Below are 15,320 nucleotides of genomic sequence, written 5' to 3' on the forward strand. Positions count from 1 at the left end.
GGGGCACTGCGAGGCTAAATACGTTAAAGATTTTGGCGCAGGTGGAGAGCTGCTGCTGAGAAGAGCTGTTTGCTGCAGTTTAGCTTGTGTCGCTCTGCACGGGGTTTCAGCTAAACTGGAAAAGCACAAGGCTCTTCTGGTGGGGCAAGAGCGTGCAGCTGCGGACTCAGGCGGCAGGGCTCCGCGGGTCCCACTTCAGGGCTGTGTTGGGTAACACTCGCCCCTGTTGGGAGTCTGCGCCCGCTGCTGCCTGCCGGCCTGGCTGGCAAGGGAGGGGTTCCTGGGCCGTGGGCAGAGAGCAGGGGCCAGCTCCTGGGACACGTCCCTTATTGCACTGGGGAGGGGGCAGCACCACCCACCCCTGCCGGGGCAGGAGCGGCGGGGGCGGGCTGTCGGGGGCGGGGCTGCCCGCACCGGGATGTAGCGGGCGGGGCGGGGCTGCCCGTACCAGGATGTAGCGGGCGGGGCGGGGCTGCCCGCACCAGGCTGCCGGGGGCGAGTCCGGCCCTGCAGGTGGAGGGGGAGGCTCCGCCCCCCGCGCAGGCGGCTCCGCTGAGCCCACGTAGCGCTGCCCGGCGCGGCGCGGCGCTGGAGGCGGTTCCGGGGCGCTCCGCTTGCCGCGCAGCCATGAGCTTCAATCGCACGGAGAGCGACTGGCAGGGGCTGGTGGGCGAGGTGAGGCGGCCGGGCCGGGCCGGGCGAGCGGCCGCTGTTCCAGCGGGGCGGCGGCAGCGGCGAGGCCCCAGAGGGAGCAGCTGCCGGTGCCTGGCCTCGGCGCTGTGCTCCGCGGGGGGCTCCCGCCCGGGGCCCGGGCGTGGCAGGGGGGGCACAGCCGGGAGCTCTGAGTAGGCCCGGACACGGGCCGGCGTCAGGCTTTGCTGGCTCCCGCCCCGGTGAGCCGAATGGTTCCGGCTGTTCCTGCACCGAGCTGAGCCGGTGCCTCAGGAATAGCCTGGGGTGCAGCGGGCGGAGGCAGCGCCGCAGGTGCTGCAGTAACAGCTGGTGGAGCGGAGCCTGGGTGTTGCGCTATTCCTGATCCTAATGGGGTGTGTGCCGCCACGTGACAGCCAGCCCCTGGGCTGCTGATCCTTGGCCTTTGGTTTGCACCTTCCTTCCCAAAGCTAGACGCAGTCCAGTGCGGACCCAAAACACTGGAGTGACCATGTCTGGTAGGGTGACCAGACAGCAAGTGTGAAAAATCGGAACAGGGGGTGGGGGGCAAAGGAGCCTATATAAGAAAAAGACCCAAAAATCGGGACTGTCACTATAAAATCGGGACATCTGGTCAGGGCCGGCTCCAGACCCCAGTGTGACAAGCACGCGCGTGGGGCGGCAGTTGTCGTCAGGGGCGGCAGATTGGGCCGGTGGACCTGCCGCAGTCATGCCTGCGGGAGGTCCACCGGAGCCCCGGGACGACCGGACCTGCCGCAGGCATGACTGCGGACGGTTCGCTGGTCGCGCGGCTCGGCAGGACCTCCCGCAGGCATGACTGTGGCAGCTCAACCGGAGCCGCTGGACCAGCCAACCGTCCGCACTGCGGGAGGTCCAGCCGAGCTGCACGACTAGCGGACCCTCACCAGTCAAGCCAGCGGGAGGTCCGCTGCTCCCGGGGCTCCGGGGCGTCTCCCGCGCATGACTGCTTGGGGCGGCCGAATATGTAGAGCCGGCCCTGCATCTGGTCACCCTAATGTGTGGGCTGCCAGACTTGCAGCCACTCCGGTAGAATAAGGAATGTGTTCCTTTCAATGACACTTCTTTTAAAAGTTTGTGATGACTTGGTTGGTGATAACTGCTCAAGGTGGGTGCGCTACAGGCACAGGAAGGAAAGCTCCATAATGTTTAAGTCATTTGGCTGGCTTGGGGATGTTACATGCCTCCTCACTCTTCAGTGTAACTGCTAGGCATCCTTCAGAAGTTTATACAATGTGAAACTTCATGGTGCACTGCCTCCCATCCAGTGTGTGTCGCATGTTAAATATTGGCACTGGATAGCACAGCTGTAAATGACATTGTCACAAGTTGCTTTGGGCCCAAACTTTAAATTTGTTTTTCCTTGCATGAACCAACTTCCTGATTACTACCGAAAGGTAGTTCATACTTAGGTACCAATCCTGCAATTGCCAGTCGAAGAATCACAGGGGTTCACCTGTGCACAGATTGAATTGCAGCATTGGGGCCCTAGGCCTTAAATTGCTTTAAGCTTTTAGATAGTGTCAACAGAAAACAAAGGTTGAGAGCTGATTGCACTTGAACATAAGCATGCTGTGGTAGGCAATAGTATGTATACACAGCTTTGTTCATGTTTGAGACAAAATAGACTCTAGTTTTTGTTCTAATCTTATTGCAAATGCGAGACTTTAGACATCAACTTTAGAAGAATTGGGCACTTAAGTTGTGCAAAACAATCTTTACGGTAGACAAAGATTTGGGCCTGTAGCCTCAATTGGTAGAAGTAACAATTCAGTATTAAATTAGAAATATTATTTCTGTTGTACATGGGCCTTATACAAACCTCTGAACTATCTACACTTTAAAAAAAATAGTAACAGGCTGTTAATAATTGGTAACACATGCACAAACCATAATTAGCAGGCAACCACATAAGAGACATCAACTTGAAATTCATTTAGTTTCCAGCAAGTGAGTTAAAAGTAGTATCAGGTAGTACACTGCCACTGTATTATGCCCACAACCTTTGCTGTTTTACAAGCACATTTTCCTGTTTACAAAAAACTCCTCTCTCCTGCTGCTGTTTGAAAGTTCCCAATCTTACAATATGATTCATGTGGGTGAACCCACTGATTTCACTGGGGCTCTGCATGCATAACATTGCAAGATTGTGGTCTAAGGCCCTAGTCCTGCAAGCAGTACTCCAACACAGAGCCATGAAGCTGTGACAACTTCCAGTGACATCAGTGGGAATTTGTGTGAGCATGGGGGGTCTATGCTAATTCAGCTACTTCCAGGATTGGGGTCTAACTGTCAACACACACAATGCTGTGTCAAATACACAATAAGCTGAAAGACTGAAATATGCATTTTTTCTATTCTTCTGTTTTTTATACAATATGAAATGTCAGGACAGAATTTTTCTCATCAGTCTTGGAGGAACATGGGGGATGGGGACAAAGGGTTTTTTTAAATGATGGTGGAGGGAAACGTCCCTGGACTTCTTAAAAACACTCATGACTTTATTTTGCTCATCAGACCTCCAAAATATTTTAGCCTACAAACTGCAAGTTTGGGCTCTGATCCTGAAATTAAACCCATGTGGATGAGCCCTTGTGCCCATGCAGAGCCTCATTGATCAGACCAAGTTTAGGCTATGGTTAGGGCCCTACCAAATTCACAGCCATAAAAAATGCGTCATGGACCGTGAAATCTGGTCTTTTGTGTACTTTTTAACCTATACTATACAGATTTCACTGGAGAGACCAGCGTTTCTCAAACTCGGGGTTCCAACCCAAAAGGGAGTCATGATGGGGGAGGCACAAGGTGATTATAGAGGGGTCATGGTATTGCCACCCTTACTTCTGTGCTCCCTTCAGAGCTGGGCAGTTGGAGAGTGGCGGCTGCTGGCTGTGGCCCAGCTCTGAAGGCTGCAGCACAAAGTAAGGGTGGCACTACCATACCATGCCATCCTTACTGCTGTGTTGCTGCCGGAGTGGCGCTGCCTTCAGACTTGGAAGATCAAGATTCAGTCTGCAGTTCTATCACAGATTTCCTGTGAGCTGAGGCAATCACTTAAGCCTTGTGTTCACAAAAATTGCTCTGGTTTAACTAAAAGGAGTTTAAAAATCAGTTTAGTTAAATCAGTACAAAACCGTGTGTGTACTGTCTTAAATTGATTTAAACTTGGCTTATATTAGGTCAAATTGCAAAGGATGAATATAAACAAATAAGTATGTAGGGACAATATTAGAAAAGCCAAGGCACAAAATGATAATAAAATAGAGTATAAAGAGTAACAAGAAAACATTCTACAAATACATTAGAAGCAAGAGGAAGACCAAGGATAGGGCAGGTCCACTACTCAATGAAGGGGGGGTGGGGAGCAATAACAGAAAATGTGGAAATGGCAGAAGTGTTAAATGACTTTTTTTTGTTTCAGTTTTCACCAAAAAGGTTAGTAGCAATAGGAGGTCTAACATAGTGAATGCCACTGAAAATGAGGTAGGATCAGAGGCTAAAATAGGGAAAGAGCAAGTTAAAAATTACTTAGACAAGTTAGATGTCTTCAAGTCACCAGGTCCTGATGAAATATATCCTAGAATACTCAAGGAACTGACTGAGGAGATTTCTGAGCCATTAGCAATTATCTTTGAAAAGTCATGGAAGAGATTCCAGAGGACTGGAAAAGGGCAAATATAATGCCAATCTATAAAAAGAGGGATAAGGACAACCTAGGGAATTACAGACCAGTGAGCCTGGAAAAATAATGGAGCAAATAATTAAGCAATCAGTTTGCGATCATCTGGAAGATAATAAGGTGATAAGTAACAGTCAGCTTTTTTTGGCAGGGTAACAAGCCTGGTGGATGGAGGGGAAACAGTATACAGTATGTAGTATATCTTGACTTTAGTAAGGCTTTTGATACTGTCTTGCATGACCGTCTCATAAATAAACTATGGAAATACAATCTAGATGGAACTACTATGGGGGTGGGTGTATAACTGGTTTGAAAACTGTCCCAAGAGAGTAGTTATCAGTGGTTCACAGTCAAGCTGGACGGGCATAATGAGGGGGGTCCCGAAAGAATCAGTTCTGGGTCTAGTTCTGTTCAGTATCTTCTTCAATGATTTAAATAATGGCATAGAGAATAGACTTATAAAGTTTGCAGACGATACCAACCTGGGAGGGAATGCATGTTCTTTGCAGCATAGGATTAAAATTCAAGATGATCAGGACAAACTGAAGAAATGGTCTGAAGTAAATAGGATGAAATTTAATAAGGACGAATGCTAAGTACTGCACTTGGGAAAGAATAATCAGTTGCACACATACAAAATCGGTAATGACTGCCTAGGAAGGAGTACTGCAGAAAGAAGTCTGGGGGTCATTGTGGATCAAAAGCTAAATATGAGTGAACTATGTAACACAAAAAAAGCAAACATCATTCTCGGATGTATTAGCAGGAGTATTGTAAGCAAAATACGAGAAGTAATTCTTCTTCTCTGTGCTGATTAGACCTCATTAGAGTAGTGTGTCCAGTTCTGGGTGCCACATTTCAGGAACGATGTGGACAAATTGGAGAAAGTCCAGAGAAAAGCAACAAAAATTATTAAAGGTCTAGAAAACATGCCCTATAAGGGAAGATTGAAGAAATTGGGTTTCTTTAGTCTGGAGAAGAAAAAACTAATGAGGGTCATAAGTTTTCAAATACATAAAATGTTGTTACGAGGAGGAGGGAGAAAAATTATTCTCCTTAACCTCTGAGGATAGGACAAGAAGCAATGGGCTTAAATTGCACCAAGGATGGTTTAGGTTGGACATTAGAAAAAACTTCCTAACTGTCGGGGTGGTTACTGCACTGGCTGCCACATTTCTTGGGCAGTACAGACAGTTGGATACTGGGGAAGCAAGAGGGGTGAAAGAGGTGAATACTGTATCTCTGCCCGCTATGGTCCAGAACAGGAAAAAGGTATCCAATGGGTACCACAAGAAGGCTGAACATGGGTAATAAGATCTGACACACAGACCATAAATCCCTTAAGGGCCTGTCTACATTACCAAATATGCTCTTTGAATATGACTTTGAAAAATGAAATCAAATTAGATCAGTGGTCTCCAAAATTTTGATCGCACACCCCATCAGTAAAAGTTTTTTGAGCACGCACCCCCTGCTCCTGTCCGAACTATCGAAACGCGGAGGAAAAAAAAAACGCTGCTCGGACTCCCGGCCGAACTGCTGAAGTGGGGGAGGGCAGAAAGCAGCACTGCTCTGGCGGTGCTCCTCTTGTGCACCCCACTTTGGAGATCACTGAATTACATGATGCTGACCTCTAGTTAAGTCAGTGTAGACCAGGACAAATAGTGTTCAGCAATTCAAGTAACTGTGACTAAACTCTGATCCACAGTGAGCCTATAGGACCCTGTTGCCTATAGGACCCCTGCCTCGTGTACTTTATCGGCTGGAAAGTGTATAGCAGGGACTGGCAACCTTTGGCACGCAGCCTGTCATGGCAATCCGCTGTTGGGCTGGACTGGTTTGTTTACCTGCAGCGTCTGCAGATTTGGCCGATTGCAGCTCCCACTGGCCATGGTTTGCCATTCCAGGCCAATGGGGGCTGTGGGAAGCAGTGTGTGGGCCAAGGGATGTGCTGGCTGCCGCTTCCTGCAGCCCCCATTGGCCTGGAACGGCAAACCACGGCCAGTGGGAGCTGCGATTGGCCGAAACGACAGACGTGGCAGGTAAACAAACCGTCCCGGCCTTCCAGGGTGCTTACCCTAGCGAGCCACGTACCAAAGGTTGCCAATCCCTGGTTTATAGTGAAGGAAGAAGGAACTGTAGGAAGAAAAAGGATTGTCTAATGGGTAAAGCAATTGACTGAAACCCAGAAAAACTGTTTTCTATCTTTGGCTTTGTCACAGACTTCGTATGTGATGCTGGGAAAGTCACTTAAACCAGAATTGTCACAGGTAGCCACTAATTGAGTTCCTCAGACCTAACTAGATACCTAAAGCCTAATTTTAAGGTGTGCTGAGCACTCAACGTTGCAACTGAAGTCAGCGGGAGAAGCCAGTGCTGACCTGTGAAAAGTCAGCCCCGTGGCAACTCGAAGGTTACTCCATCATTAAGATACCCAAAATCAATGGATATTTTTAGAAATGTTGGCATTAATCTTTCAGTCCCGCAGTTCCCCATTTCTGAAATACCTCATGGAGGAGGGGGTTGTGAAGATAACGGCATTAATATTTGAGGGAGTGAAACATTAGTGATCTGGATTTCTTGTCCAAAAGATTTGATTGCATAGTTTCAGCTCTCAAGAATGGAAATAGCAGTGGAAGAAAAGTTTCAAGATCTTTGTATAGTACCATTGAGTTCCTACCAAAAATTAGGAGTTGCACTTATTCCAGAGTGTTAAGAATACGTAGAATGCAGTCCACAGTGATTCATAAGCTGAGGTTAGAGATGTTTTCATTACTCTTGCTCTCTGTGAGTTGGTGATTTGTTTGATATGGAAATAATGGCAAGAAGGGAAATACCAAGGTATAAGCCAGTCATTTATACAAATGTGATATAGACACGTTTCTAAACTATTTTGTGATATGAACTTGTCATACATTTTTGTAAAAGTCTAAAACCTTGACCGTGTCCCAGCTTCATCGGATTATTAGACCATGTCTGTACAGTAGCTGATGAGATCTAACCAGATTTGTCACTAAAAATAGCAATGGACAAATAGTAAGTGTTTGATGTAGAGAGGGTCACCTTGGCACAATTCCACTCTCCTGTAATATCAGTCTCTCACTCGGTTTCACTAAAGAAGTTATCAGGTAGTAAAGCAGTTCAGGCAATATAGTAGTTTGTCATATATATTCCTTTTAATTATGATGATCTGCCTTGTAGCAATTATCATTTGCTTTATTGCAGATAACAGTTAATTGGTAGATAAAAGTCACTAGGCAAATAAGGAAAGCTGTACTCTTTAGCCTTTTAGATTGAAGGTTCGCAGTCAGGTTCATGGGTAACTTCTTGTTTTGTTGTTTTTAGCTGACATTGAAAAGGAAGCTTTCTTGGATTTTAAAAAACAATGTAATATAACCATTCAGAAGAGATGAGATTTGGGGGGGGGGTATAAAATATTTCACTGTGTCTGCACTACATTACAGAATTCATTTTGTTCATATCTCACAGATTTTGTGGCATACTGTACGTAACTTTTTTCTTGAGAAGAGGAAACCTCTGGCATTCATGTAAACAGAAACAGCTATTGGATATTTTTTCTACAGACCACACTTAAAAATCACCTTTCTTGCTTTGTTCAAAACAGAATATTCAAGTCTGTGTTGTGTTCTCTTTTAATTGGCACCACACTAGTTCTGCTGGTCTCATTTGTTCAGATATGCAGATTTAAACAGGGCCCCATTATTTCCTTAAATACACTCCTCTTTTGGTGTTCAGTTGGCCTCATTCGCTTTATGGCCATTATTAATTCCTTTTTCCATTGGTAAAAAGCATATGTATTTCATAGTGTCTGGCATGCGTACTTTGAATTCTGTCTTGATATAATTTGTTTTTCACCTTATAACGAATAGATTAGAATTGGGAACATAGTTTTGGAGAATCATCAAACTTAGCAGAATAGGCTATTACTGTAGATTTTTTTTCTTTTGACATCATTAAGTCCACAGAAGCAAATCTCATATTATTTTTTAAATCCATTTAGAAGGTAAAAATGCCCACATAGAAATATCAGGCCGCCTTCTGATGTATGGCTCTTCATCAATATATAAGTCACTAAGTCAGAGCACAATTCACTGTATGTGTGGAGGAGATTGTGATGCCTTTTCATTTGGACCCTGAACACAGCTGTCCCCATCTGTTCATGGCTCAGTCACTGACTGCCAGCCTAATTGATTAGGGAAAATTACCTACTCTCCATAAAAGGTGACATGTTCTTTCATGCTCTGAATATACTCCTAATGGAGGCCTGACATGGATGGCAGGATCTATTTTTGTTTAGCATTTGATCTATATTTACTGGTTGAAAGCCTGCATTTGTACTGCAGTATAGTTACAGGCTACCATGTAGCTCTTGTAACTAACAAATCTTTCTTTGTAATTCATGTTATGGTCTGAAGGCCTGAATCTTAACGCTGGTTCTACCCAGCCGGTAATAGTGGTGCTTGGAGGTAGTTGCTCATTGTGAACATCTGATATGAGGTGCTCAATTGCTGCTCCCGTCTCATTATACATATTGCATAACCAGTGCTATGATCCACATCAGGCTGACTGCATGTGCCAGTCCCCTTGTTCCTGGTCAATAAATGAGCATGGGGACTTTTTTTACAAGGAATTTTGGTTTGCTTTCACTTTTATATGTATTAATTTACCTGTCCAATTGCCATTTCTGGTAGCTAGTAATTATTTGGGGAAGGAATCTGTGGGGCTTACGTATATGAGAACATCTGAATAAAGGAAAGGGGGCTCTTCAAAGAAGAATCCTTCATTAAGGAAAAGGTTTGAAATTCAAGTGATTTATCAGCAAGACAGTTGGAGGCAGACTTTTATAGTTAACTTTGAAAGGCCCTTTACAGATCATTCTCAGGTCTCATATTTAGTATTGTTTTAATCCCTTCTATTTATCTTTTTCCTTTATTAGGGATAAAACATATATGAAAACATTTCTGTTAGTAGGATGGTTTTCTATTCCAACAGCTTTATTTACCTGAAGTCATAACTTTTGGCTTGTGATGTTACTTCCAAGTAGCAATTCATAATTGTTTGTTGAAATTTAGACTTGTTTTTGCTATCATTAGAGTAACTCTGACAGCATTACGTTTTAGATTCTGGATGCCTTTCTGGGTTTTTACCAGGGATTTGCCACTTTCAAGGTGTCAGTAAGGACACAAGTAGAGAGGTACAGTTGCATGAGGCTTATGCTAAGGCATCATAATCCAGAACATTTATGGCAGTGTTTCAACTTCTTTGCTGCCAGGAATAAAATTAATCCAAGGTGGAAGTGTCCTCTCCAGGAGCTCAAATCCTTCTTGGAATTGCTTTTCATTTCCCTTTTGGTTTTGCAACTAAGCATTTACCATTTTTGGAAGACATTAGCTGTACTAACGTATCAGACAGTCCCCCAATCTTTTCCTTACTCATTTTAAATTGAAGTTAAGTAAGTCAATTCCAGGCAAGTAGTATATATTAGTAATGATTTTTGTCCTGAAGAACTACACTGACTTGAACAGTATGGAAGTGCTGATGCTGTTGCTTTGTATAAAAACCCATAATGACAAAGTATTCTTGTCAGAGTATATAATGAAACTATAAATTGTTTTCATGAATGCTATGATGTTTGGTCTCTTACAGGGCAAATTCAAAATGTATTTAGTACCATATCTCATATGTGAATAACATCAAGTTGTACAGTATGTGCAGTAGAAATATAGCACTTCTTCACAGACATCCTCTCCTGTGTTTGGTGAGAGAGTCTGACTGCACATTGTAAAAACTGAAGTAAGTTGTCTAAACTAGTGGTTCTCAAACTAGGGTTGCCACTTGTTCAGGAAAAGCTCCTGGTGGGCCAGGCCGGTTTGTTTACCTGCAGTGTCCACAGATTCGGACGATCACAGTTCCCAGTGGCCGCGGTTCGCTGCTCCAGACCAATGGGGGCGGCGGGAAGTGGTGGCCATTACGTTCCTCAGCCCGCCCGCTTCCTGCAGCTCCCATTGGCTTGGAGCGGCGAACCGCGGCCACTGGGAGCTGTGATTGGCTGAACCTGCGAACGCGGCAGGTAAACAAACCGGCCGGGCCCACCAGGGGCTTTCCCTGAACAAGCGGTGGCCCTAGTTTGAGAACCACTGGTCTAAACACTTTTTGAGAATTAAAATTCAGATATGGCAGAAAAGCATGATAAATGTATATATAAAATATACATACGCTTTCTCCAACTTTTTCTCTTAAAATCAGGGGCTCAAGGGAAGATGGTAGCATGGGGTAGACTAGTACATAACTTTAATGGCCTGTACGCCGGTGCTAGGAGCCTGGATAGTAACGAACAAGAGGAATTGGAATTGCTCATTTATGAGCATAAATTTGATCTAGCTGGTATTACAGAAACCAGGTTTGATTATTCCCATGATAGGAATGTTAAAATCAATTGTTAAAACCTATTTAGGTAGGATCAAGTGGGGGAAAGGGGAGGGGAGTGGCACTCTGCCAAAAATGGCATTACCTGTTTCTAAGTCCCTGATAACTCAAAAGAAAATGATTCTGCATGCTTACAGATCAATGTCCAAACAGGTAAAGCATAAGATGGGGCATTACTTGGTGTCTGCTACAGATATCCAAATCACATTAGGGAGCAGAATGACCAGCTCCTTATGCATGTATCTATTGTGTGTAGGGGGGAAAAGCTGTGTGATTATGGAGAACTTCAGTTTAGGTGATACATGCTTGAGATCTCATAGTGCCAGTACTAAAACATGCTTGGAATTTCTAAATATTATGGATGACAATTTCCTAACTCAAAAAGTGTTGCAACCGATACCGGGGAATTCTATATTAGACCTAGTCTTGACAGATAGATAGAGGAACTGATTACAGAACTAAAAATTAATGGTAATTTACATAATGATGATTGGGACTTTTTTAGGAACATTTTACTATATGCCCCAAAAGCCACAATCAAGGTTAAGCTGTGGAATTACCTGGCTGCTTCTGTGGATGGTGTGTAGGGAGAAAATGGCCAGGACACTCTGTGACTTGAAACTGCTGGAATAATTTGGCCCTAAGAGTTGATTTTAGGATTCTCTTGTCCAGCAAATACTTTCCCAGTTACTCTAGTATATTAAAGTCTTCAGTTTTAACCTAGAAAGATACATACGCAAACCTCTAAACCCTTACAGATAAATTGCTCTTAAAATATTTTCTTAAAGAATGCAAACTTAGTTTTCTTAGTTCAGCACGGTCTTGTGAATTAATGCTTTGTCCAGTTACTTCCCCTTTTCTCTCTTGCAGTATCTCGTATGTAAAAGAAAGCTAGAAAGTAAAAAAGAAGCATTGCTGATACTTTCCAAGGAACTGGACACATGTCAACAGGAGAGAGACCAGTACAAGCTTATGGCCAATCAGCTGCGGGAACGACACCAGTCACTGAAAAAGAAATACCGGGAGCTGATTGTATGTTACCTTATGAACATTGTAGTGATTTGGGCAAGAATGAACCTGAGTTTAAAAAGTGTTTTCCTTTCGTGAGTGCAGTGTGTGCTGTAAAAAATGTTTGCTATACTACTTCCAGATGGTATAATCCCAGTTCCACCATTATTTATTTGTTAAGCACTGATGTAGTTGGTGCTATAAAAGTAGGCTTGGCAGGATTCAATTTAAATCGACAGATTTTGGTAAATGTTGGTTTCAGCTGCCACTCTGAAACCGATGATGGTAACAGTCGCTGTAAGTTCAACCTCCCCTCTGCAGCTTGTGCCTGCAGCGATTGGTGTCACTAGCCCTGTGGCAGCAGAGAGCCCTCTGCAGCCCTGCTGTCAAAGGAGTGAGTGAGTCGGTGGGTGGAGCCGTGACAGTGGGCCGGTAACACTGGATCTCCGCAGATGCAAGGTGTGAGGAAGACACTGGTCCTGGCGGGCGGAGCAGAAACCTTTGGCTAGAGCTGTAAGGAGAAGGACAAGCCTCTGGCCATGGGAGAGGCCACCTCACTGCTGAATGGCTCTTGCCCAGGAACGGAGCCATTCAGCATGGGGTGGTCTCCCTTCTCCCCCACATTGAGTGGCTAGTCGTCCTCCTGGCAGCCCTGCCAGGGATCTGTGCTCTGCCAAGCCAGGACTGCAGCCTCCTCCGCACCTGGCATCCAGTGTCTTGGGCCCCTCGACAGGACAGAGAGCATCCTGCAGCTCTGCAGTCAGCAGAGGAACCCCTCTGTAGCCCTGCTGTCAATGCTGCCCTAACCTGTTCCCCTTAATTTACTGCAACTGTAAAAATAGTTAATTGAAGAAAATTAATTAATTGATGGAAAAAACTTAAATTCTGCCAAGACTGTATATAAGGCACAAACAAAGACTGTTCCAATCCCAAGGAGATTAGTCTAAAAGTCAGGCTACCATTTAAAAACTGACTGCGGTGTTATGCCATGGTAATGTCATGTACTGTTATGGAGAACAATGCAGCACAAATGTATGATGGGCTATTTTTAGCAATGTAAATCAATCTTAACTTTCCAGTTCCAAGAATCTTCTGAAGTTAATATGAAGTGTCTTTAATCGAACTGCAACTTTTTAAAACCTAATTTTTGAAAACTGTTGGTTCAGATACATTCTGGTGTTTTAAAGTCTCAGAGCTGCAAAGATTATATGGTTACCGATTTCAGAAATAAGCTGCTGATAAAATGCATCTCTTTATTTGTAGGATGGGGATCCCTCTCTTCCTCCTGAAAAAAGGAAACAGGTAGGCTTTTTCTGCTTTAGTTGACATCATACATAAACTATTTTGTGAGAATTCAAACTCTTAAAATTATATTGATATCAATAAAACAAAATCTGATACTCAAGTGGACATTCCAATTCACATTGGAAGACCATGAAGTCTTCAGTGACTCATGCTTTCTTTTAAACATGTTAACTCCTGAAATATCTGAGCTATCATTAATAAACAGAGCAAATGGTTATGCCTATCATTTTACCTAAACTGAAATCAACAAAGGTAATGAGAGTTGAGATTGCCCTCTTCATTTGTTTCTTGTAGTTGAGTCCTAAAACAAGTGAACAATGGGGGCATCATGGTGTCAAAGGGGGCTTAGGAATGTGTTGAGTGTATACCAGTTATTTACACTGTGTTTAGGTGCTCTTTCCAATTGCATGCTCTCCTGGTTTTGGAAGGGTTTCAGTGGGGAGCTGTATTAATTGCTTATACTTATTTTAGGCTAGAGGTTCAGATACCATGCTCAACAGAGTACTTGCTGGTGTGTAGAGAGTTGTCAGTTGCATGAGGATAGATCTTGGTTTCTACTGAGAAATACAAGAAATGGGAGGGTGTGTTGAAATGAAGAACAAAAATAACCATTGTATTCTCAAAAAGGGCAAAACATCTATTGCACTAAAGCCAGATGAAAATACATGAATATTTTCCTGTTGTTGTCTTTGAATGTAGGCACTTTTTTTTGCCCCTGGGATATTATGTGAGTACAGATAGGAGGGAAGGTGGTCTGGGTGAGCCCAAATGAAAGGTGTCCATGAAACAGTCTCTCTAAGGTGTAGCCCACACTATTGAGAGTTTGAGAATCCTCATTTTAGTCAGTCATCAGTACCTCTTGGTGCCTAATATTCATATTAAAAGCTTTTCCTTCTCTGTATCTACCATATTTTAAAAAACCTAAATTCATATCCCTTCTAAACTCCAAAGAGGTGAAATCCCAAACCATATCCCCAAATGTTCAAAAATCAACTCAGGCCTCAAAAAGTCATGAGATTGGCTTAGAAATCCTGACTTTTAAAAATAACAAATTATGGGTTCCTTTTTGTTTTGAGTCTCTAAGCTTCATTCAGGTCAAATTTTCTAGTTTTTTTTTTCTGCAACCTACAGAGCTTAAAACTTCCTTTTAAAATTTTGAAATGGTAACTGAGATGTTCATAGAACCAGTTGACTCCAGGAGCTGCCGTTTTAGGAAAAAACACCAAATATGTTGAGACTTGTGATGAACTCATAAGTTTTGGCAACATTGCACAATACTTCCCTTCAAAATGGTCTACAGAAAAGTAAGAAGACTGCTGAAAATAATGTATGCAGGAAGGTTAGAAAACAGCGCTTAGAAGGAAGTACATTTTAAGGGTTAAGATTTAAATGTACTATAAATACTGCCTGTGTGCACTGGAGTGAATTAAAACCACATGTCAACTTTTATTCTGAGTTTACTGGCTCTGTTCTGTTAGTGACACCTGTTGAGCTGCCATTCCACATATGCATGTCAGCGTATGGAAGGGCCACCCCTCCACATTTACCTCCTCCTTTAAGTTTAGATTAGAGGGCAGAGAGGGGAGCTGGCTCCTCTGTCTCAGATCTGGTTGGCCAGAGGACTGGGTCAGAATCCCACTCCTGCCTTTCCGTTGCCAGGCTGCTTCCCATTGGAGAAGGAAAATGCCACTCCACAAATGGAGCTTAGCTCTGCCTCACTGTGGATGGGATTGGTTGGCTATAGGCTACTTGGGTGGCAGAGGGGTGTTGCTGGGATGAGGCTGGGTTTGGGAGCAAGCAGCTGCTGTTGCTGCAGGGAGTAGGTCTAAACACAACCTTAACCCAGAGCTGGGATATTGGCCCACTGAGCAGGCTAAGACACTCCCATAGCCAGGCTGGAGGAGTAGGTGAAACCCAGCAGAGGAAGCCCTGACAAGCATGGATACCACTGGGCTGGACACTACAATTTAGCAGCATCCAAGATTCACAACTTGGAGCTCACAGCACACCCAAACATAAGTGATCAGTGCAGGGGACAGGAGATGCCCTCTTTTGGGGCTAAGGGACTCTGACTGACTAACGAAACGCTTGGAGGAGAGGAAAGTGATTAGGAACAGTCAACATGGATTCACCAAGGGCAAGTCATGCCTGACCAACCTGATTGCCTTATATAATGAGATAACTGGCTCTG

At 44.2% G+C, this 15,320-nt stretch overlaps 1 protein-coding gene across 1 annotated transcript in view; it reads left to right on the forward strand.

Moving 5' to 3' along the window:
• The first annotated feature begins 488 nt into the window (after positions 1 to 488).
• The window catches only part of CCDC149 (coiled-coil domain containing 149), a 60,969-nt gene continuing 46,137 nt past the window's right edge, over positions 489 to 15,320 (forward strand). The window contains exons 1-3 of the mRNA XM_045017949.1: positions 489 to 675; positions 11,687 to 11,848; positions 13,088 to 13,126. Coding sequence (XP_044873884.1) covers positions 628 to 675; positions 11,687 to 11,848; positions 13,088 to 13,126 — 249 coding nt within the window. The 5' untranslated portion in view covers positions 489 to 627. The remainder of the gene's footprint in view (positions 676 to 11,686; positions 11,849 to 13,087; positions 13,127 to 15,320) is intronic.

The sequence above is a fragment of the Mauremys mutica genome, chromosome 5, assembly GCF_020497125.1.
Source record: "Mauremys mutica isolate MM-2020 ecotype Southern chromosome 5, ASM2049712v1, whole genome shotgun sequence".
Classification (NCBI taxonomy): domain Eukaryota; kingdom Metazoa; phylum Chordata; order Testudines; family Geoemydidae; genus Mauremys; species Mauremys mutica.